The following is a 27,211-nucleotide window of genomic DNA, read 5'->3' on the forward strand; positions in this document are numbered from 1 at the left end:
AAGTAGTGGAGAAGCAATACCAAATATTGACAGCTTTCAGCCTTTAAAACATCTGTATCTTCTGGGGCTGGCTGTTTGATTTTACCAGGTAAAATATTGAATTGTTCTAACAAGGAAGACAGAATAAAGGCTTTATTACATCATTAAATTTATTTCTCAAGTTCATAAAGTAAAGAGCAACCTTTAGATCTCAGTCTGGATTTATAATGTTACCTAGCTTAACAGCTAGGCTTCTCCCTAACTCAGTACCATTCTTTACGGAATAATGAATGTCAGAAGGTCTAGGACGTGAATTATTGCTGCTCAGAACTTTTCTGTAGATATCCAGATGGTGTTATGGCCATTTCTTGTAAGGTAGCAGGTAATTTGATAGTGGTTATAATTGGTTTTCTGTACAAATAATCCAAAGCATATGGTATCTTTGTTTTAATTTAGTAGACTAAATTAAAATTTAGTAGTAAATCACCAGCAGATGAGCCTTTAAGTTGGATTCACAGCAGTGCCGTATGTTTGTCCCTAGTACGTTCTTGACTCATGAATGAAACTTGAATGATTATAAATTTACCTTTTCTGTGGACAGAGGGACTCATTTCCCAGAGAGGTAGATTTTGGTGATATATTGCCAACACCTTGAACACACTTTATACTTTTTTCTTTTCCTTTATAACTATCTAATTGACGAACTTAAGAAAGACCAAGAAACATACTGTGAGACTAAACACTTAATAGCACTGTCTGTACTGTATTACATTTAAGAGACTTGAACTCCTATTCCTGCTCAGATTTATAAAGTAAGGGAGAATTTAATAAAATTATTCCCAAAATTACACAAGCACATTGCTATAAAGACAAAGAAGACAACATTGCCAAAACACGTGCTGACTGCAGGCTACTTGGGAGGTCTTGAAACACTTCTTCATCATCATTTTAGTCATATCAAGTGTTCAGGAGCCAGGCGTACAGAAGTCAAGGCAGTCTGTGATTTGGTGGATTGAGAGGAAGGAGAAAGTCAAAATTTTCTTGGTGGCCAGCTTTCTTTAAGGAGAGCCTTGGTGGAATGGAATCAGCTCTTCCTCAAAGGAGCTTTTAAATGAGCCACCAGTGCCTTTGTACTTCCTTCTGATCAAAGAATTTTACCTACATCTCAACCTTCTCTGATCTTCACCATGGTTATTGCATGGTGTGTGAACTGAAAACGAGAATAGATAATTTTAAAAATACACGTTAAGATCATCTCTTCCATTTGTAATAGCTTTTTTATTTAACTCATTTGATTTAGAGCAAGGCTGAGTGGATTCAGGGAAGGTTACTTTATTATTTTTAAAACTCAAATTTACATTTGGAACATTTGCTTTTTTTAGAAGTTTATAGTGTGGAATATTATTGTATTCGTTTGCTAGGGCTACCATAGCGAAGTACCACAGACACAGACTGGGTGGTATAAACAACAAGAATTTATTTCCTCACAGTTCTAGAGGCTAGAAGTCCAAGAACAAGGTGTCAGCAGGTTTGGTTTTTCCTGTGGACCCTTTTGCTTAATGTGTAGATAGGTGGTATCTTCTCCCTGCATCTTCTGTGTATATCTGCGTCCTAATTTCCTCTTCTTCTAAGGACACCATTCATATTGGATTAGGGCCCAGCTTTAATGGCCTCATTGTAACATAGTTACAATGTTAAAGATTCCCACCTCCAAATGTAGTGGCATTGTGAGTAATGGGAGTTAGGACTTCAACATATAAATTGGGGATGGGAGGTTAACAATTCAGTCTGTAACAATTGTGTATCAGGGAGGTCAATTTAAAAGCAGAAAGAACAGGTAGAATTACAGGAAGAAATGAAGAGAACATAAATGAAGGCATTGACAGTAGAAATGGAGATGGGATTTGAGATTGAGAGACATTAGGGAGGAAGAATTTGTTTTTAAGACTTTGTGACTTGAAGGTGGAGGAGTGTGAGACGGAGGAGGCTGGCAGGACTCTCAGATTTCTCTAACCCAGGAGGATAAACAGGCTTGAGGGAGTAGGTGTGAGCTGTGCAGTATCCCTGCAGAGTACCCAGCACTTTGCAGCCAGACAGCCTGGGTGGGGTCATCTGTCCTGCTTTCCCCTTCCACATCTTATAGCAGCTCCTCATCGTGTGGACCACATGGTGTACAACTGAACACGCAGCTTCTTGCTTCTGAACCTCCACTTGAATGCTTCTTAAGATACTTACTGCTGCTGTCTTATTTTTACAGTTAGTTCCAAATTCCTGTTCTTTTCTTGTTAATAAATTCCTTTAGGGCAAGGACTATTGTTTTATTCATCTTTGCCAAATTCTTCAGTATCTCATAGCTGGCCTGGTGCATAATAGTTTGTGCACAGCAAATTCTAGTTGAGGGAATGATTTGTTAGTAGGATTGTTATGTTCAATTACTTGTTTGCCCATTTTAATCAAAGCTTGATACTTAACAACCTGTTTGGTTTTTTTGCAGCATGAGAAGACTTTGGGACATTCCATGAGTCATTCAAGTAACATTTCTAAGGTAGAGTGCTACTGAAATATGTTATTTTTTATTTCTTATACCTGGCATGTGTTTACACTCTTCTCTTTTAAAGACATAAAGTTATCAGTTCATTACTTTAATCCGCTCTGGGACCATGTGAGGTATATAGCAGTTATATTTTTCTAGTGAGGCAATTCTAGATTTGTGTTGGGGGGAGTGACTGATAGGAGAAAACCCCATTTCTTCCGGTAGAAATTGTTTACTTTCAGGTAAAAGAAATTTCAGAGAGTCACCAGAGAATCTGTCACCTCAATTAGGAATGCATTTGCCTGATGGTAATAAAAAACCAACTCTACTGACTTAAATAACTATAGATTTCTGTTGTTCTGATAACAAGATGTCTGGAGGCGGATGGTTCAGGGCTGACGCAGTGCTCACAGATGTTGCCGGGGATCTAGACTCCTTCCGCCTTCTTTGTGCCCCCTTCCTTGGCACGTTGTCATCCTCATGTTTGATCTCAAGGTGGGAGCTGGACCTCCAGGCACCCTGGCTGTGGTCTGTCAGCTGAGAGTGACCCTTTTCAACAGGAAAGCAAAAGCTTTCCCAGAAACGCCCCTCAGCTGCCTGACTTCTGCTTACATCTCACTGGCCAGAACTGGATCATAAGACCCCCGCCAGCTGGAACGTGGCTAGGAAAAGGAGGGCAGAGGGGTGAATCGGCAGCCAACAGCACCTGATACACCTGTGGGGTAGTCACTTGAGTAGCCTGCCGGGAGCACATCAGATGCTAGGGGTGACCCCAGAGCCAGCAGACGGTGTCTCCCATGCTGTGAGCTTGCTCCCATGCACTGCTCATCTCTCAGCCTAGACACGGGCTCTAGCCTACCCGTTGTCCATACAGGTGTGTCTATGAAGGTTCCTTGCAAAGATGGATTTTCTCTCGCATCATGTCTATGTCAGATCCTGACAGGAAGATCTGAATAGTGTGGCAAAACCTATTCTGCTGTCTCAGGCCTCTTAATTTCTCTAAAATAAACAGTGACATTATATGCCAAATGTTTTTTATTCATATCACTCTATAATATACTTTTGAATTAAAAGTAGAATGTAGAAAATCCTTTAAGACGTTAATCATCTGTTCTTAGGCATACTCGTGATCTAATCATGTCATTCTGCCGCTGAATTTTGCATGAAAAGAAAAGTCCACAGTGCTTAGTGTGCCTAAAGGCCATTTACAGAGTGCTTCTTGGTTCACTGCTGACCTGACCTTCCCCCAGACCAGTGGAGGGTAGCTTCAGCCGCCTCATATAAATACCTTTCACCAAATACTCTCTGCTGTTCCAACCTCCTTTTCTTTTCTTTTGCTGTTCCTTCAGCCAGGAATGCTGGAGCTGTAGAACTGTGTAGTGGTAGATCATTACTGTCTTAGTAAAATGGCCAGTTTTGCCCTACTACTTTTTGAAGGAGCTGTCCAACATATAAGCATAGAGAAAAGTAAGAAGGCATAGATCTAAATGGCCTGTCTGGTTAAGTTGAATTAAACATTTTAAAAGCACACAGTAGCACTCATTGCTTTGCTCCAATGGCTAAGAGCAGTTCTGAAGGATGTTATTATCCTGTACCTCAGATATATGTTTCTTGTTTGTTTATGGTTTTAGTAAGATTTTATTTGAAGGAAAGTTTCCTCCTATAGTTAAAAAAGTTTGTAAACTCATGGCTTACAACGTCTAGAGGAACGTTTGTTGGGCTTGTCACAGGCCTGGAGCATGGGCCTTCTGAGTTGCTCTGTGAGGGTGTTAGAGGGTTAGGTGGACAAGGGTTTCTAGCCATGTGACTTTGCGGAAGGATACTCCTCTGAACTTTAATTTCTTGATGAGTAAAATTAGGGTAATTATACAACCTTCAGGCTTGCTCTGAGACTTAGGGATAATGTTGGCAAGGAGCCATGGGACAGCTTCCTCATTGCAATGAGTCAGTAAACTGACTCTTGTCAAACTTGGTTGAACCCTGGTGATCTTAGGTTGATTGGGTCAGGATAGTCCTTGATGGTAGCTATTATTATGTCATTACTGATCAAAGACAGAACCATAGGCAGACTTCGTTTTATGGCATTTCACTTTATTGTACTTTTCAAATATTGCGCTTTTTACAAACTGAAGGTTTGTGGCAACCTTGCATTGAGCAAGCCTGTCGGCACCATTTTTCCAACAGCATTTGCTCTCTTCTTGTCTCTGTGTCATGTTTTGGTAATTCACTAAATATTTCAAACTTTTTCATTAGTAGTATTATATTTGTTATGGTGATCTGTGATCAGTGATCTTTGATGGTACTAGTACGACTTGCTGAAGCCTCAGATGATGGTCAGCATTTTTCAACAGTATTTTTAAATTAAGGTATGTACTTTCTTTTTTAGTTATAATGTTACTTCAAAGTTAATGGAGTACAGTATAGTATAGTATACTGTTTAGTATACTAAACAGTATAGTATAAACCAGAAAATTTGTGTGACTGGCTTTATTGCGATACTTGCTTTATTGCAATGCTCTGGAACTGAACTCACAATATCTCCGAAGTATGCCTGTATATGCTTTAAGATAAATATCACCTGGGGGTGAAAATTAAGAAATCTAATCAAAACTCTGGCTTTTTTCCTTTTTTCCTTCTTGCACACATTTTTATTGTGTGTTTTCTATGCCAGGCACTGAGCTCTAGGTGCTAGCATAAAATGATGAACAAAACAAACAAGGCCGCTGACCTGGAGCTTTCCTGTAGGCAGGGTTGGAATTTTCTGAAAAAGAAGTTTTAGCTCCACACTTCCACACTCTTAGAAACAGGGGTACTGTGAAAGCCTCAAAGCTTTCAGAGCAGAAAGAAGATTTGGGTCTATTGCATTTCCACAGCAGGAGTTCCTGCACACTTAACTGGGATCAAAAGAAAACCTCAGGAGTGGGGAGTCTTGTGTGCTCACACCACTAACTTCCCAGTGATCCCCTCAGCATGAATTTTGTTGTAAAATGTGAGCCTCCTTAAGTATGTTAGGCATGAACCAGTTAAATGGGGCTGCAGAACAGAGGGCAGGACTGCTGTGCAAGATAACTAGTTTTTTTTGGTTTTGTTTTGCAGTACGCGGTCCTCTCACTGTTGTGGCCTCTCCTGTTGCAGAGCACAGGCTCTGGACGAGCAGGCTCAGCAGCCATGGCTCACGGGCCCAGCCGCTCCGCGGCATGTGGGATCTTCCCGGACCGGGGCACAAACCCGTGTCCCCTGCAGCGGCAGGCGGACTCTCAACCACTGCGCCACCAGGGAAGCCCAAGATAACTAGTTTTTGAAAATGCAGTTCTTCCTTGTATTTATAAAATGGGCCTGTTGTTTGAAGCTACTTTTAGGCCAAGATATGTAAAACACTTATCTTCAGTGTAGCAAACATACTTAAGCAGATGCTTCATACACTTGAGATGGAAGATACAAAGAAAATTCAGACCATGGACATGTTTTATGCTACCTGAGATCTCTGCTGTCTTGTCAAGAGACTTTTCCTGCCAGCTCAGCCTCTAGCTGGATTTCAGGCTAGTTTGTGCTCACATTAGTCAGTCACCTGCAGTCTGCATTAGGCTCCTGTTAAAAAACTAGTACGAAATGTTCTTTCGATGTGTCGCCTAAACTCTTATTCTATCACCCACCACTGGTCCTGATTCTGCCCTTTGTGAACTAGAGCTCTGACAGACAAGGGGATTTGGGAGGCTGTGTGGTGCAGAGAGGGGAAGGGCTAGAGGTAGGGTCTCTGCTGTAGGAGTGATGTTCAGCCCCTGGCTGACAGGTGGCCTTCACTCCCAGGGTGACTTGGAACACGGGCTGGTGGGGGGAATGCAGCGAGATACTGACACAGCCTTCGGAGGACTTGGGTGATCACGGAGGCTACTCCTGGAAGACCTGCCATGTTAGGGTGAGATGATGTGACTCCCTGTCCAGGGGTGTTGTACCACCACTGCCCACCACCTGCAAGCTGTCTCATCACTCGGCATAAAGTATCCTCAGTTGTAACGTATACAAGGAGGCCCAGTGCAGCGTTTAGGAGTATTGCATGAGTTCAGATTTTGTCCAACACTTAACTGTGTGCAAGACATTATGCTTTGAATGCTGAACTAAACAGAGAAGAGAGGAAAAGCAGAGTGCCATAAAATACCCGCAGGCAGAATTATTATGAAGGTGAAAGAAAAGGGGCTAAGGTACAGAATTATGAGGAACCGAAGTTAAAAGGGCTGCTCGGAGAAGGTATGGCTGAGGAGGGGATACTTAAAGCAGGACATAAAAGGTAAAAAGGAGCTGGCCAGAATGGGGTTAAACTGTAGTAGAAAACTGGTTTGTCACCTTCTTGGGAAATCCAGTTCTTTAGGTAAAGATGAAAGGCAGGTATTTGCAGCCTTGGTCACTGGGAGTGATGGCTGTCATGGCCACCCAGTTGCAAGGTACCTGTAAACCCTGGGGCTGTGTTGGTTGGGACCATTCCAGTGAGGACCACTGTACTTTGACCTAAAACCCTTTAGAGGAAGGTTAGAATTCCCTGAGGCGGCTTAAACTCACTCTGTCCAAATAGAATTTTTTAAGATAAAAGGAATTGGCCTAGGCCAGGTTCACTGAGGGGGCTGGGCTTTCTTGAGCCTCTGCTGATACCTGTCAAGGGAGCCTTATGTGCGGGAAAGGGCAGCACACAGACATGGCGTTAGTTTACTGAGAATGCTGAGGGAAGCATTCTTATTCAACCTGGGGAATTGGATTTGGTCCAGATGATACAATTTCTTGAACAAGTTCATGATTGGCAGCACTTACCACAGGGTGATGGCAGTGGCAGGCTAGACATCCATCATGAAGCCTGGAGCATGGGTGCCCTCCTCCCTGCAGCCAAGCAGGTTCACTAAGCTCCAGCAGTTGCTGAAGAGTGGTACCTGGCAGAGTATTTTAGAGCTCTGCATAATTTTATTCAGATACCATGAACATTATGTGCCTGCCTCTGGTTAATCAAGTGTTCCTGGGTAGAAGTCAGATTGGACATGTTTAACGAGCACTTAAAATTATTGCTGTTCTGTTGTTTGGCAAGCAAATCTCAATGAATTTGAGCATTGACTCTCCTGGAGCTCTTGAATATTTTCTAGTTAATGTTGCCATTAGGTAGGAATGAGATACAGCAGAATGTCACATGTCAGATGTAAATACAGCCTTAGGATGGTGGCTTGCTGGCCACACACCTTGGTGTGATTGTCAGGACCAAGGCCTGCTTCTCTCTGTTTCTGAATACAGAGTTAACCAGTGACAGACTTAGGTTACTCAGACCTATGGGTTAAGTATAAGGCGAATGTGCCTTTCTTAATTTATACTGAAGAAAACAACTATCCCAACGACAAAAGACTTATTTTCATGCAGTAGAAACAAGGAGAACGAATTGGTGGAGTTGAATGGCATCAAGTGGTAACAGCCTGCTTCACGTGTGTCATGAACACCACATAGCTTCACTCTGGGTCCTGATGGAGCTCCATGGTCAGTGTCTTGCTATTTGGCTCCCCTCTTATAAAGATTGACTGACCATATTTTCTTTTCTTTTTTTATAGCCTTCTGACTGGTTACAGTTTAATTTTTGGCTGAAACTCTAGACCAGCAGTTTTCAGTTTGCTTTTGGATCTCCTGGCAGGGAGAGGGAGAAGGTTAAAACTGGTTTCATAATAATACGAAGACACTATTTGCTTTTATTGCTCTCATTCTCTCACAGGTGTACAGTGGAATTTCCAGAGACTGAGTGGCATGCAAGGTGGCATCTTCTCTCTGACACTAATGGAATGTGTGCTGGTGGTCTTGTGTTTTAAAATTTTCTAATATTTGGTTGATGTGACCCAAATAAACATAAGAATGAAGCTCTTTGGGGGCCTCCGTTTTTTTAGCGTGTTAAGGGGTCCTGAGACCAACAAGTTTGAGAACCTCTGTTTTAGACATATTAAAAGAGACACAGTTACTCCAGAGTGTCCTTGTTTTATTTATTCAACAAGTGTTCATTGAACACCTCCTGTGTGCTAGGCACTGTGCAAGGCTGAACAGCAGCAGCTTCTTGGTGAACATATTGTTCCAGTAACATCTTTTTATAAACCTTGACAAGTGCCAGGAAAGAAATGAACAGAGTACAAGGACAATGAATAATAGGGGTGAAAAGCCCTTTTTGAGGAGAAACCTGAGGAACAGCCAGTTGTGCTGGGTGGGGTGTGGGAGCATCCCCAGGAGGAGCAAGAGGTTGTGGAGTGCTCGGTGACAAATGCCGAGTCGCAGAGCAGAGAGGGAGGCTGGACTTGGGGCGTTGGGGCCAGCAAAGGGGTTTCAAGCAGGTCTCTGAATATTCTTTTAGATTGTGGGTCGGGGAGGGTGTGTGCTTAAAGAGGTAACTGATTTCATTTGTCACCTAACACATTTGGCTTTAGAGGAAGAGCCTTAACATTAAGTTTGGGGTCATCTTTCTTGTCTCCTGTGTTCCTTGTCAGTCGCATTCTCCCAGGCCAAAGGTTCACCGCCAGGTGAGTAGCCTGGGCAGAAACCTTTTTCATCCCAGTGAGTGGACAGTGGTTGCCTCTGTTGGAATGGGGGCATTTCATCACAGATATACCTGCAGGTTTACTCTGTAGACCATCAAGCAGTAGTAGTCCCCCTGGAAACCTTCTTCTCAGTGGAGACATTCCAAGAATGGTGTGTGTCACATTTCTGCATCTCTGACTTTATTTGCTCCTCATAGTAGCCCTGTGAATTATTGACCTGATTTTTAAATGATTAAATTCCTGCTCCAAGTGGTGTGCTCTTGGGAGGTGGTGTGCTTAGTGGAGTGACCCAGGAACACACACAGACTGAGGACTTTGGAGTCAAAAACCAGTGCTTTTGCTACCACCTCAGAATTTTCTCAAAGAATGATTGGAAATAAAAATGCATTTCAGGGCTTCCCTGGTGGCGCAGTGGTTGAGAGTCCGCCTGCCGATGCAGGGGACACGGGTTTGTGCCCCGGTCCGGGAGGATCCCACATGCTGCGGAGCGGCTGGGCCCGTGAGCTGTGACCGCTGAGCCTGCGCGTCTGGAGCCTGTGCTCCGCAATGGGAGAGGCCACAACAGTGAGAGGCCCGCATACCACAAAAAAAAAAAAAAAAATTTCAGTTATATTTGAAAAGTTAAATATTTAGGGACTTCCCTGGTGGTGCAGTAGTTAAGAATCCGCCTGCCCATACAGGGGACATGGGTTCGAGCCCTGGTCCGGGAGGATCCCACATGCCACGGAGCAGCTAAGCCCATGCGCCACAACTACTGAGCCTGTGTACCTAGAGCCTGTGCTCCACAACAAGAGAAGCCACCGCAATGAGAAGCCCATGCACCACAGTGAAGAGTAGCCCCCGCTCACCGCAAGTAGAGAAAGCCCACACGCAGCAATGAAGACCCAATGCAACCAAGAAATAAATAAATAACATAAATTTATTTTTACAAATTTATTTTAAAAAATTAAATATTTAAAAGAAGTCTGTAGTAGTAAAAGGGTCCTTTTGATTACTAAATAACTCAGAAACCCAGCCCTTTCACCATGGTATTTCTGGTGGTTTGGGGGCCTTTATATGGTTACACTTATAGTTTCTGGGAATGTGAAGCCATCTTTGCTCAGAAATCATTGTCTTCAATGTAATTTATTGAAAACAAGTTATGTTTGCAATATTCCCAACAGTAGCTTAAAGACCTGCTTTGTAAGATGAGCCATGAGAAAGTCCCTTCAGCTGTTGTCTTCCCTGTAGCAGTGCTGTGACATAGGCCCCTCCTTATGCTGGGGGCATATTATCATTCACATAATTCCAACTCTCTCTAAAAGGGCACCGAAGAAAAGAATTCAGTGTTAGTGCTACTTGCTAGACAAAGCTGAGAGTCATTTATAATGGAAATCATTTTAGAATTCAGTGGTTTTTATTGTACACTCTCCTCCATGAATTCTGTATTGTACGTATTTTATATTGACTTTTGTAGCGGTCATTTTCAATTATTTGCTGTTGTGAAAGCTTGTTCTTGGCCCAGCCCTTCATCAGGAGTCAACATGTGTGTATCAGAGCAGCCACAGAACTGGTCTCTCCTCTTTAATTGTAGATCATTTTGGAAGTTGAATACAACTGGGTGTTTATTTTTAGAAATCAGATTCTCTCTTAATGAAGCATTTCTTTTCACAGAGGAAATTCTGCACTAAGCAGAAGGTTTGCTGAAATGCAGTCTCAGTCTGTACATTGCAGTGTCTAAACACCAAGTGAGACTCTATTTGGCTTTATTATATGAAGTCAGGCCTGCTGAGCAGCAGTAAGGACCCAATCACTCTCTCTTGGTTTGGGGACAGGAGCACGGTAGCATTTAGTAACCTCCTGAGCAGAAAGTAAAGGTAAGCAGAATTTCTAAAATGGCCCCCCAAAGATGTCCCACCCTGATGCCCAGAGCCTGTCACTATGATGAGACATTGCTGATGAGATCATTGTATTAATGGAATCACATGAGCTCTTAAAGACAGAGAGCTTTCTCTGGCTGGTGGCAGAGATTGGAAGCAAGAGTGGGCTTGAAGATGGGGAGGGATGGATGGGGAATGCAGGCAGCCCCTGGCTGACAACCAGCAAGTAAACAGGTCCTCAGTCCTAAACCTGCTAGGAACTGCCTTCTGCCAGCAACCTGAATGAACGTGGAAGTGCATTCTTCCCCAGAGCCTCCACAAAGAAGGGAGACCCTGAGCAGAGGGTCCTATCACGCTGTCTGTCGCATGATACATTTGTGGTTTTGAGCCACTAAGTTTGTGGTAATTCGTTAACATGGTAATAAAAATCTAATACAGGTGGCAAATGCCATCTTTGTAGAGGAAAAACCTCTCTCTTGATAGCTGTCAGAGCCCTTCACTTTCAAAATCTCTGTGCTGACAATGTAACATGCTTTCTTTTTTTTTTTAAGATTCTTTTTTGATGTGGACTATTTTTAAAGTCTTTATTGAATTTGTTACAATATTGCTTCTGTTTTATGTTTTGGGATTTTTTTGGTGGCGAGGCATGTCGAATCTTAGCTCCCTGACCAGGGATCGAACCCTCAACCCCTGCATTGGAGGAGAAGTCTTAACCACTGGACCACCAGGGAAGTCCCTAACATGCTTTCTTGATTTAGCCATCTTCTTTTTCTTTTACTTATTTTGATATTTTTGTTTGTTACTTTTTTTGGTAGAAATACAGTAGTGCAATAACTTTCAAATTATGTGGACCATAATCCTTTGTAAGAAATAGTGTTTACATTGAAACTCAGCTCATTGATACACACAACTGAAAGAAAAAGTTCCCCCAAAGACTTAATCATCATGTCAGATGCACTTTGACATCTATTTTATTTCATTGTTAAAAATGTAGGTCATGACCCATGAAATCAATTTCTTTACCGGTTTTTCCAGAATTGGAAAATCATTACAGTTGGTTGTGCAGTTTTATTGTACTTCTTAGACTTTCAGTCTCGTGTTACTTTAAAAATAAATTTGTATTTAGGAAATACCTGTTCATGGTTAAGGGGTATAAGGTTGGAAAGGGTCTTCATGAAAAGTCCGTGTCCCTCCTGCCCGGGGTCCCTGCTCTCCTTCCCTGTTTCACAGGAAACCACTGTTGGGAGCCACTGACAGATAGTCTGCACGTGCCAGCATGCATGGTGTGGCTCTCCTCTCTGCCTGCTCCCTCCATATACCCCTTACTGCACATAATGAGCTTTCCCTTCTGCTAATGATTGCCCACGTTCCTTTCTATCGTTGTACCAGTATTAATCAGATACGAGCCCACGGGCAATGAGGTTATGCCAACCCTTTGCTCCCACAAACAGTTTTGTACAAACCTCTTCCTGCATATGTGTGAGGATGAATTCCTAAAAGAGTTGCTGGGACAAAGTGCACGTGCATTTGTAATTCTCAGCAAAATTGCCATCTTAGGAGGGAGGTTTACCAGGTTGCTTTCCCACCAGCGATGTGTAAGCATGCTTGTTACCCCATACTTTTGCCAACATGGGTATTTGATTTTTTTTAAACGCTTTGTTGTTGATGATGATGGTATTTCTCACTGGAGCTTTAATTTGTATTTCTTGTTGTGAGAGAGGTCAAGCATCTTCTGATGCTTTAAGAGCCATCTGTATTTCCTTTCCCATTTTTTGATTAAGTCATTGATTTGATAAATCTAATTTGAGGTCCGTTGTAAACACGAGCCCTCTTTGCATCTTGTCCTCCTTCTCTAGTCCTTCCTCAAGTTTCTTCTGGCTTAAAAGCAAACAAGCCCAACCAGACCATTTCTTGTGGCCCCATACTTGTTGATGAAGATCAGATGGACTGATTCACTCTTGTTAGGGAGCAAAATGTTTTAAATGTAGCTTTGCTGGTAAATGAAAAAGGGCCCAGTGGGGTTTTGCAATAGGGGAGGAGGAGGAAGTGGCTGAGAGGGAGGTTGGAAAGTAACGTAGTGGAGGGAGCAAGGGAAGGAAGTGAAGCAAAAAGCAGGCGGGGAAGGGTAGGGTTACGGAAGGTACAGCTGGTGTCCTGCAGGGAGGAAGTCCCCTCCAGTGTCAAATTGGTAAGTTCCTGCCACAGACTGAGAACTCTGCTTGGTGAGTCTGTTATGACAGGCCTCCCAATAGCAGTAAGTTCTCTTAAAGGGAAACAGAGGTGGGAGCATGCCAGCTTCTACCAGGGATACATGGAAAGTTTTCTATTCCTTATATGTTTTTGGCAGTCTTGATAAAATAATTTAAAACAGTGGGTTGATAGGAAAGGCAACCATTAAGTGACTTGAGGACAGCAAAACAAACATGTCATTCCTAAGAAATAAAAGCAACTGGGATTTAGGCCTAGACAGAATCCAGAGGTTTGTTTTGACATAATTGATGACAACATCTTAAAAAGAGGGGATTTTTATGAAAATTTTTTTGTAATGAGATTGCTTTACATTCTTTTTCATGACCGGAAAGTCTCTTGTTTGAGAAGCAACAAAGAACTTCAGGAACAGAGGGCTTAAGTTTTCTCAACACATATGAATTTTCTCGTTATGAACAGTTACACCTTTTGTCAGTAAATGTGGAGTCCTGTGTGGTCTGATCCTCATGGAGGGGAGAGGGTGTTCTCTGGCTTTGTGCGGGGGGCATAGAGTCTCCTTTTCCCTTGAGCCAGCACAGCCTCCTGAATGTCATCCTGCCCTCTGCTCTCAGGAGGAGCTGGGGAGCTGTTGGCCCGAGCCTCTGAGAGGGGACTGCCAGCCCCTTGACTTGTCTTGACCTCCCTGGTTGGACCCTGGAACTGTGTTTGCAGCACTTGGCTTCATTTTGTCGTTGGCATTGTTGATCAGGCCAGTCTTTTAAATCCTCCTTGGTAGGTTGACAGATTTTACTCGGCCTGATACCAGCAACAAGTTAAGCTCTCTAAAGTTGCTGTCGCTGTGCTTTGATGATCTTTCTGCGCGGGGACTGGTCCTGAACTCTCAGCATGTACTCCTCTTTAGCTGGTGACAGAAGGAACCTCTACGGGGACTGTGATGGCCCCATGAATCTTACTCATTTTCTCGCTCTTAAGGAGAAGGAGCCTGGATAAGGCATTTGTTGGTTTGTATGTATGTAAAACAGCAGTAAGTAGATTTTAAAATTTCCCTTGTAACCTCATGATCTAAGAAGAAGGGAGACTTTTGCTCTGTTATTGGGAGGCCTGTTGAGGCTTGGATATTACCTGCTGAAAGTGTCTTGTGATGTTCTTTGTGGGATCAGAGAGGATGAAGTGAGGGCAGGAGCACAGATAGAGGATGCCGAGGCTGTTCCTGTTTCCCAAACAGAGCAGGGGCTTGGGGCTGCCGCCATCCTGCAGGCCTGCCAGTCTGCTGCAAGTACAGACACGACTCTGTGTGAGTCCCCGTGACACACCTGAGACAGGAAACTCATGGGGAAGGGATCACAGATGTCAAGTGTGTGGATAGTCCGGCTGCTTCCTCGGTGCAGGTTTTGTTCTGCTCCAAGGCTCTCCCTCCTACCACTGAGCCTTGCCAGCACAGATGTGTGCTAATGTGATTGTTACCCCGGACTTCCCGTTCTCACATGAATTACTTGAGGTTCAGAACAGGAGTGAGAGGCCATTTTCTCTTGGTTTCAGCTTCCCATCTGAGACCTGCCTCCTTTCAAAGACACTGATCCTGGGAGGGCCTCATTCTCCAGATACGACCCCACTTTCCTTCCACAGGGTTTGCCTTCCCTTCAGAATACAGGAAAGTACACGTGGTTTCAAGCGGCTCCTGTCCTTAGAATGTAACAGGGAGGGAGATAACTAGGTATTGCCCCCGTCTTCTTGGTGAGCAGTGTACTTTTCCCTTGCTCACGTGGGGAGGGCGCTTCCTTCTGTACCTCAGTCCAAGCGACTAAGCTTGACCCAGCAACCTAGAGGATGGAGAGCTGACCTCTTAGCAATGAGGGACAAGGACGTGAACCTACATTCCTGTCCTCCCTTTCTCCCAGGTCTACTTGGGGAGGCGTGGTGGCGACGCTTACTTTTCTACACCATGACCAGCTTGTGGCCTTGCCTACAGGTGCTGAACAGAGCTGCTGGTCACCCTCACAAGTTAAAGAGGGGAGCAAGAAGTTCAAGAAGGCTCCCCATCTCAGAGTGGGGCTAGGGCTGAACATCAGAGAGCAGGCTGACTGTAGGAGCTGGGGACATTAGTGTGGCTCTCCTCAGCCTGCCTCCGTGCAGCGACTAACAGTAAAGGCCCTGTGTGCTCACTGCAGGAGAATAGAGAGGAGCCCATGGTGGCTGCCTGGAGGAGGGCACAGGAGAAAGCAGAGGTAGCTCGTGCAGTGGGAACATAGCAGCATAATATTGAGACCGCCACCCCCCCACACACACACAATTTGTTTTAGAAAGAATCGTGACGAAGTAGTGCAAGGTTATTGGAGGGATGTCATTTTCGTGGCTCCAAATAAACTTTAGATTCTTAAGAAATTTGACCAGCAGCGCTCTTATGGAGAATATACGCAACGTCCACGTGCACATTCAGCTAGAAGGTAAGTGTGGATTCTCTGGTGACTCAGAAGATGTGCTCATTGAGTAATGCTGCATCGTTCTAGCATACACATGTAGCACGATACCATGTAGCCTCTTGGATCGAGCTTCTTTAGGTTGAGCTGGGTTTACAGTGATGTATCATCCCCATGCTGGGCAGCAAGAGTAGCCGTCCAGTGGGCATCTCAGTCAGAGTGCCAGTTCTCTCTGGCTCTTCCCAGGCTGGTGTTTTCGCTGGAGAGGCGGCAAGGTGGGGAGAGCTGTCCTGGTGGCTGATGCAAGTCTGTGGTCCCACAGCTGGAGTGCCAGGATGAGAGTACATCCTGGGTGTGACACTGAGCAAGCGTGGAGCCAGGTGGGCTCTCCAGAATCAAGAAGCAGGGCTGAGGGCCACTGGAGTGGGCCTGGGGAGGGCAGGGAGGAGATATCAGCTTGCTCTTGATAACAGACCCACAGTACTGTCTCCCTGTGGCCCTTGAGTTGTCCCTCAGGATATCTGTCCTAAGCGGGGAAGAACACACAGGGTGCTGTGAGGGCCGTGGAATCTCAGGAGTCAGTCTTGATGAGGCCTGGCAAGGGCCCCACAGAGGCTGGAGTGGGAGGCTGGGGGACCCTCTAGTAGTGGTCATGCACCCTTAGCCCAGCTGTGCTCCCTGATCCTATTTCTCTCCTCCACTTCTCTTCCCATCGTGGTGCTTCCTCACCCTCCCAGACTGGTCTCTAATTTTGGCTTGTTCACGACCCCTCAGAGCCCCTGCTCTATCTCATGACCTCTTGCTATACTTTCTTCCACATTTACATGTTCTTGATAATTTTCTCAATACAGAATCCCAAGATTAGGACTCGGGAGCATTCTGTGCTCAGCCCCCTCCTGGGCCTGGGGTTGAGCTCTGGGTTGGTGGCCCTGTGCTCAGGTAATCTCCCTTTTGTATAAAGAGTGCTGGCAGGGTAGTGAGGGTTCGTGGACCAACTGCCAGGTGGTGAGGGAGGAGTGGCTCTCACATTCTGCCAGCCTCAACGAGGATGATCCCAGGTACCAGGTTAAAGAGTGCTGGGTGGGGGCAGCAGAGCTGGCAGGGAAGGTGCCTCATGTTTCTTTTGCATTTGCGTGTACTTACGGTGCTTGGTTTCTTGATTTATGTATGAACGAATTAAGTTTAGATGCTTAGAAGATAAATGACCACTGAATATACAGAAGGTTGATGGTGCTGTTCCAGAGTCTCAAATATTTCTTGGCTACACTTTACCTTCATCTGAGAAAAGAAGAGTGCTGCTTGGTTTGTTCTTACCTTGGCTCGTAGGGACCTAATACGTGCTATTCACTGAGCAATGGGCAGCGGCAGACCCATTGCCATTCACAAGGAGGTGGTGTTTGCAGTTCCCTGGCTTTTCCTGAAAACTGACTGGAGGTGTGTTGTTGCAGGCTGGGGGCTCTTCAGTGGCATCCGCTCCAGTGTCCGCCTTCTCTCGCACTTCTGTCACGCCCTCCAATCAGGACATCTGCAGGTAATGCTCTGCTTCACGTGCTGCGGTCGTTCATGTGCATCTCGGGAATGAGCGTTCTTGTCTGCAGGTTCTTGATTCTCCATATGCCTCTGCTCTAAACAGTCAACCTGGTTTTATGTGCTGTTTGCTCACCAGGTACCACGCAAGTCTCATTTCTTCACTTTGATGCCTGTTTTCTTTTAAAATTGTTTTTACTTTCTGTGCTTTTATTCCACTGTTCTCTGCATGCAGTTCCAGTGCAGTGTTTTCTGAGTGTTGTCACCACAGTCCCGTGCAGTCTGCTGTTGTCTTGAAAGCTCCTCCCTGCCAGAGTCCTCTGACACAAGGGCTCACTGTGACAGTTGCCTGTCAAGACACAGTGCAGGCATCAAAGAGAAATTCCCATGGCTCAGAGTGGGTCCAGGCCTTGAAGCCTGCTAAGAATACCAAAGCCAGAAGAACACTGAAGTTCTCAAAATCCCTGAATGATGTGGGTGAGAAGGCCCCGGATGCTTTGGAAAGTTTTGACTATGCGGAGAGGACTTGCTCTGAAGGGAAACTGATACTCCCTCAAGACCCGTGTCTCAGTATTAACAGGCTCCACCAGAAAGAAAAAAGAACACTGAATCGCAAACCTCTTGGCAGTTCCAAACATTCTTGTGTTTCATCCCTTTCCGCCACTCGTTCAGCGGCCTCAGAGGTGGGAGCCGGCAAGGGGGGCACGCACGTCCTGCTTCTTGACGAGAAGGCAGATGGCGAGGCCGTGTCCAGAAGCCGGCGGCTGCTCCGGTACCTGTTCTCGCTGTCACACGGCTTGAGCACCAGCAGCCTGTACTGGTTCCACGAGCTGGAGAGCTGCACTGCCGGCCCTCACCCCGCCAAGTCCTCCAGCGGGCTGGCTGGGAGCGCGGGCTTCTTCTCCGACGAAACGGGAGATGATGACGTCTTTGAGGACAGCACATCCACAAAACCGAAGAGCAGGGTCCTGCGGGCGCCCCTCTGCTCGGTGGAAAAGGACAGTGACCTGGATGGTCCTTCCCCTCTCTCTGAAAAGGGCCCCCCCATCTCTCCCGTGTCCACATCAGGGGATGTCTGCAGGTTGGTTTGCCAAGAACCACCATTCTGGCCCTCTCTGCTCCCCACACCTCCGTGGCCTCATCTTGCTTTAATATGTGAAGTTTCAGGAAAATGAATAGGCAGTTGTACACAATTATGGATTAATAGTTTTCTCCAGAATAGATTATTGGTATCATTTGAAAAACCAATTTTTATGACATGGGTCCCAAGATAGTTTCATAGATGATAAAAGAGGAAGAAGCTACACATATTAAAGGCCAAGCTGACTCTTCTCAACTAAAAATAAGTAGCTTTTGCATAAGGAAAGCGGAAGAAAAAATAGTATCTCCAGTCTTCCAGCTTGATGGTCTAGATATTAAGCATTGGCTTCCCCTCTCGACCTCGTTTTTACCCCTCGCTCCACCTGCGACACGGTGTGCATGGGGAAGGGCTGCTCTTCAGCAGCTCCTTCCTTCCTTTTAACTTGGATGCAGCCACCTCTGCCCGGGTCCTAACTCCACTTGTATCTTCCCGGGTGCAGCATCCTTGTCAGGCCTCCAAAAGCTTTCAGAATTCACTTTTGCCGCTACTCTTAGGCCTTCCCCATTCTAACCTTTCCCCAGTGGCCCCTCCTCAGGATCAGCTCTTATCATTTCTTTTAACAATTGGATCAGAAACCCCTCTCACAGAAACAAACAGCCGAGAGCCTGGCCTGGGCCAGAACCCAGTTCCTTTCAGGCCAGGTGTCCCTACCTGTTCTCCAGCTGCTGGAAAAGACCTTTCTGTTTCTCAAAAGTCTGTTAAGTTCCTTGAGGTTAGTAGCTACGTCCTGTTGCATGCACCCTTAGAAATAATGAATGATTTAAATTTCTCACTTATTGCTATGAGTGATCCTGAAAAAAGAAATGAAATTGCAGCATCTTATAATGGTTTTTCAGGTCCAGGAGAAACACTGTGATTTCTCTGTTTACTCTCTGAGAGAGGACAGAAATATGTAGTTGTGGTGTGTGAAGGTGAGGTCAGTGATTATAGCTAGCAAGCAAAGTTCATCATCTTTTCAAGTCACTGGTATTTTTGAAAGGTAGAGTGCTGGTTTTGTTTTACACGGAAATTTTACCTCTGATTATTTTAATGTCATGTAAGTTCTGGAAGATGTTTCCTTAAATTCGTCTTTTTAGTGAAGTTCTTAAGTCTTACCCAAAATGACTGCTTTGTCATTTCTTATATCATTTTTTCCTCTCTGATACCAAAAGCCACCCAGACTTTCCATGTTGGTGCGGTAAGCTAGAAATTTTTAGTTTGTAGTAATTGTTTTCATTTGTGTTTGTATGTTTTCGTGCTTATAGTCATTTTGTGATGTTTGTTTCGGAACGTTTTCCTTGGGGGGACTGACCTTCCACTGAAGCGTCATCTTCCCTGTTGTGTGGCCCTCCTTGTAATGACTGGCTTTCCTTCTGCCATAGGATCTGTCACTGTGAAGGGGATGACGAGAGCCCTCTGATCACACCCTGCCACTGCACAGGGAGCCTCCACTTTGTGCACCAGACCTGCCTGCAGCAGTGGATCAAGAGCTCCGACACACGCTGCTGTGAGCTGTGCAAGTACGAGTTCATCATGGAGACCAAGCTGAAGCCTCTGAGAAAAGTATGTGCGAGGCCACCCTAGGAAGTACTTTAGCTTCACTGAGATGAGCACCCAGAAGAATTAGCACCTGGGACTGGGTGGAGCCACAGTTGGCTTGTGTTCACTCCTTTAAGAAGTTGGGGCTGGTGTGTACATTCATGTTTTTGGTACTGATTTCCAAGTCCCTCCTCTCAGGAAGAAGCTCTTTCTGTCCATTCAGTCATATGATGTTTTCTTTTTCCTTAAAACTAAGACTGCCTGCTTGTCTGTATCAGTCATTTGGCCCTTGACCACAGACTGTTTTGTGACATCTTAGTCAGCATTAAACTTTGTATGTATTAACTCTTCAGGCTTTGCCTCTAATTAGGTCCATATAGTGGAGATTAGTATCTCTCCAGCACAAAGAACAGCATAACATGGTAAATTTATTTCTGTATACCTGTGACAGGTGTTTCCTAGATGGGAAGTGGGGGCAGATGGGAAAAGAAAGGAACCACAGGCATTACATGCAACACAGCTCTCTTCAGGTTCCATGTCCGTGCTTCCTCTGAAAGGAGCCTCATCCGGTGCTCCCCTCCTGTGTAAACACTGGCCGTTCAATGTGTCTGTGTGCCCAGAATATGGAGAGGTTTTGTTTGGAAGAATAAAAGGTTTGTTCTTATCTCAAAACTCATAAATTTCAAGGGGAATTACATAATCAGGTAACAGCACCAACATGCCAATTCAGTGCTAACTTCTATGGTGATCGCTCGTATCAGATATTCAGAGAAGGAAGTATTCATTGTGGGTCGGAGCTCTGGGGAAGCAGAGTGGTGGTAGCATCATAGAATGTTTGGTGTTGAAGCAGTTCTTGGAAGATCAGTAGGATTTAGAGGGGAAGTGAAAGGACTCTAGAGAGGTCAGATTGTCTCTGGAGAAGAGCAGCCACCGCAAAGGTAGGGTGAGCATTTCAGGGGAGTGTGAAAGGCTTGAACTGAATGTGTCTTAGAAAATCAGGGGGACATTTTAGGAGGGAAGCCAGATGAAGATACTGTGTCACACCATAGCAGAAAGAAACCTGGATGCTAGGGAAGGCAGGCGCAAACTACTTAAAAAATGTTTTGTCCCATAAAAGCCTCACTGTTTTTTGGGTACCTACTCTATGCTGATTCTTCAAGTGAGTCTTACGGCACTTTGACCAATATAGATAGTCCATGAAGACTCTACTTTCAGTTTATCTTGCCTAGAACCACCTGGAAAGGTTGTGAGTAGGGCTGGCAGAGGATATGCAGTGTTTACACTTGTTCTTTTTCTCTACCTCTATGTGTTTTCTTCTGATTCGGAAACCAGTAAATGAAAAAGAAAATCTGGCTATTTGGAGTAAATTAATGAGCTCCTAGAGGAGATGGGACTGGCACAGACTGCTTGTACCAGGAACTCTTAGCATCGATTTCACAGTGTTGCTGCCCATGTAGCAGAGGACCAAAGAGTGAGCGCCCTCCACCATCACCTTCACGACATAGTGTGACCCATCTGCTAGTGTGTTGTGGTGTCATCAACCCCCTTCTTCCCCTCACTCATGCCAGTCAGCAAGTCACGGAAACTTAAAGTGTGCCACCTGGGTCTTGGGCCAATGTGCTGTTTTCATCAGGACCAAAACCATAAAGTCTTGTATCAAAGCCACTGAATGCCTGCTTTGCCAGAATAAGCAGCCAGGGGATTGCTGGTGGTGGTTCATAGCTCATCTTGATCCCAGCTTCTCTTCATTGCCTAGAAAGTTGGATGTGGACAGAACACCAGTGCCTGGTACCTGGTTGATGCCACATGGTTTAAAGGGAGCGACTCTGAGTGTTTGGGGAAATTCATCTAGCTTGGGAAAGGGGGAGGGAGGAGGGAAGCCAGTCTTAACCATCAACAAAGCTCTCACCCCATCGTAGTGCTTTACGCCCATGAGCCTGAGCCTCACGCTCTGTGCGTTGTCTTTCCAGTGGGAGAAGCTGCAGATGACAGCCAGCGAGCGCAGGAAGATCATGTGCTCCGTGACGTTCCACATCATTGCCATCACCTGTGTGGTCTGGTCCTTGTACGTGCTCATCGACCGCACTGCTGAGGAGATCAAGCAGGGGCAGGCAACAGGTATGTGCTCAGGATGAAAGGTGCACCCAGGAGATCCTGGATGGCACAGTGGGTCTTAGGATTGGGGTGTTATTCCAAGGTTGATTTTCAAGTCAGACCTCAAATGTCTGGGCTTCTGGAAGGAGGCATCAATCATGAGGGCACTACGCATCCTTTTTGGATGTTTCTTTTGCTGTGGTGGTAGTTTTTAAAACCCAGTCAGGAGAGATCAAATCATGGAGAGAGAGAATCTCCATGGAGCAGGATAAAAGGGAGTGGACATGCTCTTCCACTCCTCCTGCAGTGAAGCAAGATTCGATAAGTTAAGAGTCCATGGTTATGGGAAGTTCAGAAATTGTGTTTTATTTACTTCACATCTTAAATAAGGTCGGCTGATAGGCTAACTGGGTTTTTTCCCTTCCAGGAATCCTAGAGTGGCCCTTTTGGACTAAATTGGTGGTTGTGGCCATCGGCTTTACTGGTGGACTTCTTTTTATGTACGTTCAGTGCAAAGTGTATGTACAATTATGGAAGAGACTCAAGGCTTATAACAGAGTAATCTATGTCCAAAACTGTCCAGAAACAAGCAAAAAGAATATTTTTGAAAAATCTGCACTAACAGAGCCCAACTTTGAAAATAAAGATGGACGTGGAATCTGTCATTCCGACACAAACTCTTCTTGTTGCACAGAACCTGAAGACACTGGAGCAGAGATCGTTCACATCTGATGATGTGGAGGGTGTGTAGTTCTCCTGGACATCTGCGAACAGCTGAAGGAAATTGTTTACTGCCAATTGTGTACATTTTCTTATGTCGTTTAATAGCATAGACGGGGCAGGTGACTATTTTTAATGGCTTCTCTTTTTCTGAACCCTCCTTAGTGACTCCCCTGGAAAATCCTCACGTCAGCTGTGCACGGCTGGGTTCTGCTTCCGCCAGCGTGTCTACAGGAAGGGAAGTTGGAAGAGCCCGTAACACCGTGATGGGGCGCTGGCTGGGTTCTGGCCTGTAGTCTTGAGCAGAATGAGAGAATAAGATGCCAAACCTGAGGTTAGAGCAGGAGCTGGTAGCGCCTGGGCCCTGATGCACCTCTTCCAGTTGGCAGGTCCCCCCACCGACCCTCTGGAGTGGAGTGTTGGGAACATCTAGCCATGAGGAGAGGCTTCCCCCTCACCAAGCAGAGCACGGGGAGGCCACCACTGACAGTTCCCGAGCAGACGGGCCGTGGTGCTCTGTGCGTGGTGGTGAGTGATTCACTAAGCAAAGCAAAGCACTTTACAAAAAGAGAATCTGTATTTTGTAATATGTGTGTCCCGTGGGATTGACATTTAAAAGGACGTCTCATTTAGAAACCTTCCCTTCATGACCCTGATTATCTCTTTCACATTATAATTGATCTGAAACCCTTTCTGCCTTATATATGCTAAGAAATGTGACATCTACTCTGGACACAAGTCCATAAAAGGGACTTGTGACTCTAAAGCAGGACAAACAGGTCTGAGGCTTTTTCATAACACCTTGTGGGAATTAATGGATGCTAAATGGCAATTCGAGCATAATTTCTGTGGTTTTGAGCCTGTTTTGTGATAAGTCTTCATGTCATAGGGCTGCCCTGAATGTTTCTTTTTTTTTGGTCAGCCCAGAAGAAGGGTTCATGAGATCTAAATGAAAAGAAGCGAGTAATTAGAACAAAACTGAATATTTAAAAACTACTCCTTTAAAGACAAACCTCTCCAGTTTGTGCTGGCTTCACACTGATGGAGTAGGCATTGCATCGCCCTGGTCTGGGGCATGCATACTGCAGGTGCTCCTGGGTGCCTGCCACTCAGCCAGCCCCTGCTCCTGGCACATTCTGTGGACCACTGCCCAGGGCAGAGATGCAGATGGGCTGGCTCTGGGGTGAGGGCCAGGAGTGAGCAGCAAACTGCCCTGGTCCACTGTGTCCCTGCTCCCAGCCACTCCCCTGCCCATTTGTCGCCTTAACTGGACTGAACAGAGAGGATCCTTTAGGGGCCCCTGGCCCTGCTATCAGTCCATTCTGTCATCAGGGATTATCTCCTGTACCATTTTTCATAAAACAAAACCAAAATTACTACCATCAAATGGCCTTTGTCCTTTTAAAAAGGTCTGCTTAAAATTCTGTTTCTGAAGACCAGTTTCATCATGCCAGGCAAACAAGAGTCAACTCCAGGAAAACAGGCCAGGGGAGTCTGCAGTGTAAGTTAGGTCTGCCCGGATGCTTACTCTCCAGGAAGCGCCGCAGATGAGCATCTGGGGGGAGATGCCTGGGGGTCCTGCCCTCCATCCTCCGAGCCTTAGTTGCTTCATCCAGCTGTTAAGAGGAGGAAGCAAACAGAAGATGATTCCTTTCCATTTCAGAGTAGAAGCCCCATGGTTTGTTTTGAAAGCCAGGAGGAGGCTGAAGGATCTTTAAGCTCTGGAGGAGGGCTTTTCCCTGCCGTGGCTTCTCTGGTCTGGCAGCTGCTGTCCAGTTGTAGCCCATCCCTGAAAATAGGTCAGCCAGCCCTCTCTGTCTCCCAGGGCATGTCCATCCCGTGCCTGTGCTCACTGTGCCCCAAAGTGCAATTACCTACACCCCTTCTCAGCCTGGGGACACCAAGCAGCTACAGACTGTCCACTCAGGAGACTCCCAGGTCAGCCCTGCCTGTGCCCCTTAGGAACTGCCTGGGCAAGGCCCCTTGTCCCTCTAACGGCGGATGAGTGGTCAAGGGAAGACTGGGATAGCTTTTTAAGTGGGAATCTTTCCCTTTCCCCCTGGTGGAACCCCTTATGCTGGACTTGAAAAGCACTGAGAGTTTCTGTAGAGAGGAGAGTGTGCTTAGGTGGGGATAGCCCCAGGGCAGCCCACCCAGTGTGCCTGGCGCCCTCTGTGGCAGAGGTGCCTTTATAACCATGACTGTTGTGTCGCTCCCATACCCAACTAGACTGTCACAGGAAGCCCTGTCACTTCTTTTTAGGAAGGGCCTAAACACCATCTCGTCACCTCCAGCCAAACTCCTGAAAGCCCCTGCCTGTGGACAGTCAGCCCCATGTCCTTCTTTTCTCCCCTGGGGTGGCACACAGCTACCCCGTTGCCTTTCTCTTTCCTCGCAGGTCCTGTTGAGCACCTCTGCCCCACTACTGAGTCCCAGGGCTAATCTCTTCCCCGAAGGGACTAAGGGTGAGTGCGAAGCCCTGCCAAGGTTGGGCTGTGCTGCCACCTAGTGGGAGCTGTGGATCTGCCAGGCATTCCTTTAGTGTCAGCTTGCTCTCTAGGTTCTTTTGGGGGCTTAATTATTCCCCATTTCCTCATCATTTTGCACCTGGCTTTAGTGAGAAGATGACACTTGGATGAACCATATAGAAACATTGAATGCGCTTTTGCAGGTCTCAGGGTCAGGGGGGCCGATATTTGTAGGCCAGGTGAGGGGGAGAGGGAAGCAGCCTCAGGGGTGTCACCAGCCAGCCATCTCTGATTTGGCCTCTATGTCCCCTCAAATTATAGTTCAGCTGAAGGGCTTTTGTGCTTGGGTTTATTTTGAGATTTTCCTGAAAATTGTGAAAGACCTCTTCCTACCACAGGCCCCTAATGTCACTTCCTTTTTTACTTCCATCCACTCTTTTCAATCTTATGGGTCCAGTTACAAAACCTGCGGGTGTGCCTTCCTGGCTACAGACATACGGACCCCAGGCAGTTGGGCCCGTTCAAGAGCCTCAGCTAAGGCCTGCACGGGTCCGAGCTGCCCCTGCTGCCTGGTGGTCAGCTGCAGAGCTGGAGGAGGACTGGGCACGGCAGGGTGTAAAGATCCACGACAGTGTGGATTTGGCCTGATGCAAATACACATTTGAGATACTTTCCCTCTTGGATCTGATTTGAAATATGCAGCTTCCATCTCTAGTCCAAGGAAAGACTGAAACATAGGGAAGTCAAAGCATTTGTCTTTGTTTTGGAAGTAATTGTGCAACTCATCACCTGTTTAGATGCAGTGTTTGTAGGAGGTTGATTGTTAATAAAGACCAAATTTACACTGGCATGTGTGGTGTAGTTTCTAAAAGGCACTTCACATTTGAACTTTTTCTTAACTTAGAGAATTTCAAGTTATCTAAATGTCTAGTTTTGTATCCCTTTGTGTATGTTCACTGTTCTTCAGCATTACTGCTTGAATAATTCTCTGTATTGCAGGGGGTGGTTGTACTATACACGGGAGTATCTAATTGCAGCAATAAAGCTTTTCTTTAAAAAGGAGTTTTTCCATGAAAGTGTTTTCCTGCAAGGAGGCTGGGAACATTGGCAAGCACTTCCAGTGGTCTGGACCCCTTTCCGGGTTCCTCTGGCTTGCACATCAGGAAAGTAAATCATGCAGACTCGCGTGCAGATTTGGTCTGTCCCTGTAAGGGAGGAAGGATCACTGGCAGTGGGTTCTGGAGGATGTGTGGGCGTGGGAGTGAAAGCTGAAGTCGTTCTCATAGGTGTGCTTGTCTCAGACATCCAGGCTCAAACAACTTGGACTCACCACACTCAAGTTCTCTCAACTTGAGAGAAGCCAGACTCAAGTTCAGGGTGTGTATGGCAGCACGACCATTGGAATGGTACGTTGCTTAACTAGCCTTATCTGCTGAAACATATACTGAAGCACAGCCCAGCTGAGTGAGGGAACGGGGCAGGGCCGACAGGGCTGCTGGCGATAGCTTAGCCTGGCTACATCTCCTGGCTCCTGGCGGGGCTTCCCTGAGTAATGACAGTGCCGTTGATCCTCCAGTCTCGGGGCTGCAAACCACTCCCGGGTCTGGGAGTGCCGAGGACGGGCACCTGGCTTCACCTTTGTACACCAGGTGAAAGGAGGGAGGCCAAGGTCGCCCCAGCATACTGCCCTTGGTGAGCTGGGCGAGTCTGTCCACGAGTGCAGGGAGACTGGGGAGCTAAGAAGCAGGAGGGTGCTTTGCCAAGTGTCCTCCTTGCCTGACTTGGGAGAAGAGGTCCCCAGAACTGAGTGGAGCTGTTGAAGCCCCTAGAGGAAGAGGTGCATCTGCTCAGGTGTGGGCTCGCGGGGGGGACGGAGGCCAGTGTGTGCCCCAGCCCTCCCCCGAGAGCTCCCTTGAGCTCAAGCGTCAGTTGGAGGGAGTGGCGAGGAGCAGGAGCTGAAAGAGGAAATGCGAAGTGGGGACTGCCCATGAGGAGCCTCTATGCTTTGGGGACCCGATGAATTTGCGTTTGGCTGAAGAGACGCCCAATAAGGTCTTGTTGCCGGCGGGCTTGAAACAGGGCCACCCCCAGGCCTCTCTTCCCTTTGACACCAGCCAAAAAATGATGGGTTGGGGCCGCTGATGGCACACCACTAGGGGCGGTTTGAATCCTCTAGGTCGGGGGGGTGGCCCACCACTGCTCGCA

The 27,211-nt window shown here is 46.1% G+C and overlaps 1 protein-coding gene across 13 annotated transcripts in view; it reads left to right on the forward strand.

Moving 5' to 3' along the window:
* The window catches only part of MARCHF8 (membrane associated ring-CH-type finger 8), a 112,773-nt gene extending 86,705 nt beyond the window's left edge, over positions 1–26,068 (forward strand). For 11 of the 13 annotated variants that reach the window (XM_032607475.1, XM_032607476.1, XM_032607474.1 and 8 more), the window contains 6 exons: positions 2,474–2,524; positions 16,987–17,069; positions 17,301–18,146; positions 19,568–19,748; positions 21,695–21,842; positions 22,246–26,068. In XM_032607475.1, coding sequence (XP_032463366.1) covers positions 2,474–2,524; positions 16,987–17,069; positions 17,301–18,146; positions 19,568–19,748; positions 21,695–21,842; positions 22,246–22,550 — 1,614 coding nt within the window. In that variant the 3' untranslated portion in view covers positions 22,551–26,068. The remainder of the gene's footprint in view (positions 1–2,473; positions 2,525–16,986; positions 17,070–17,300; positions 18,147–19,567; positions 19,749–21,694; positions 21,843–22,245) is intronic. The other 2 variants (XM_032607480.1, XM_032607482.1) reach the window with 2 other exon arrangements.
* The last annotated feature ends 1,143 nt before the right edge of the window (positions 26,069–27,211 follow it).

This window comes from Phocoena sinus, chromosome 16, assembly GCF_008692025.1.
Source record: "Phocoena sinus isolate mPhoSin1 chromosome 16, mPhoSin1.pri, whole genome shotgun sequence".
Taxonomy (NCBI): Eukaryota; Metazoa; Chordata; class Mammalia; order Artiodactyla; family Phocoenidae; genus Phocoena; species Phocoena sinus.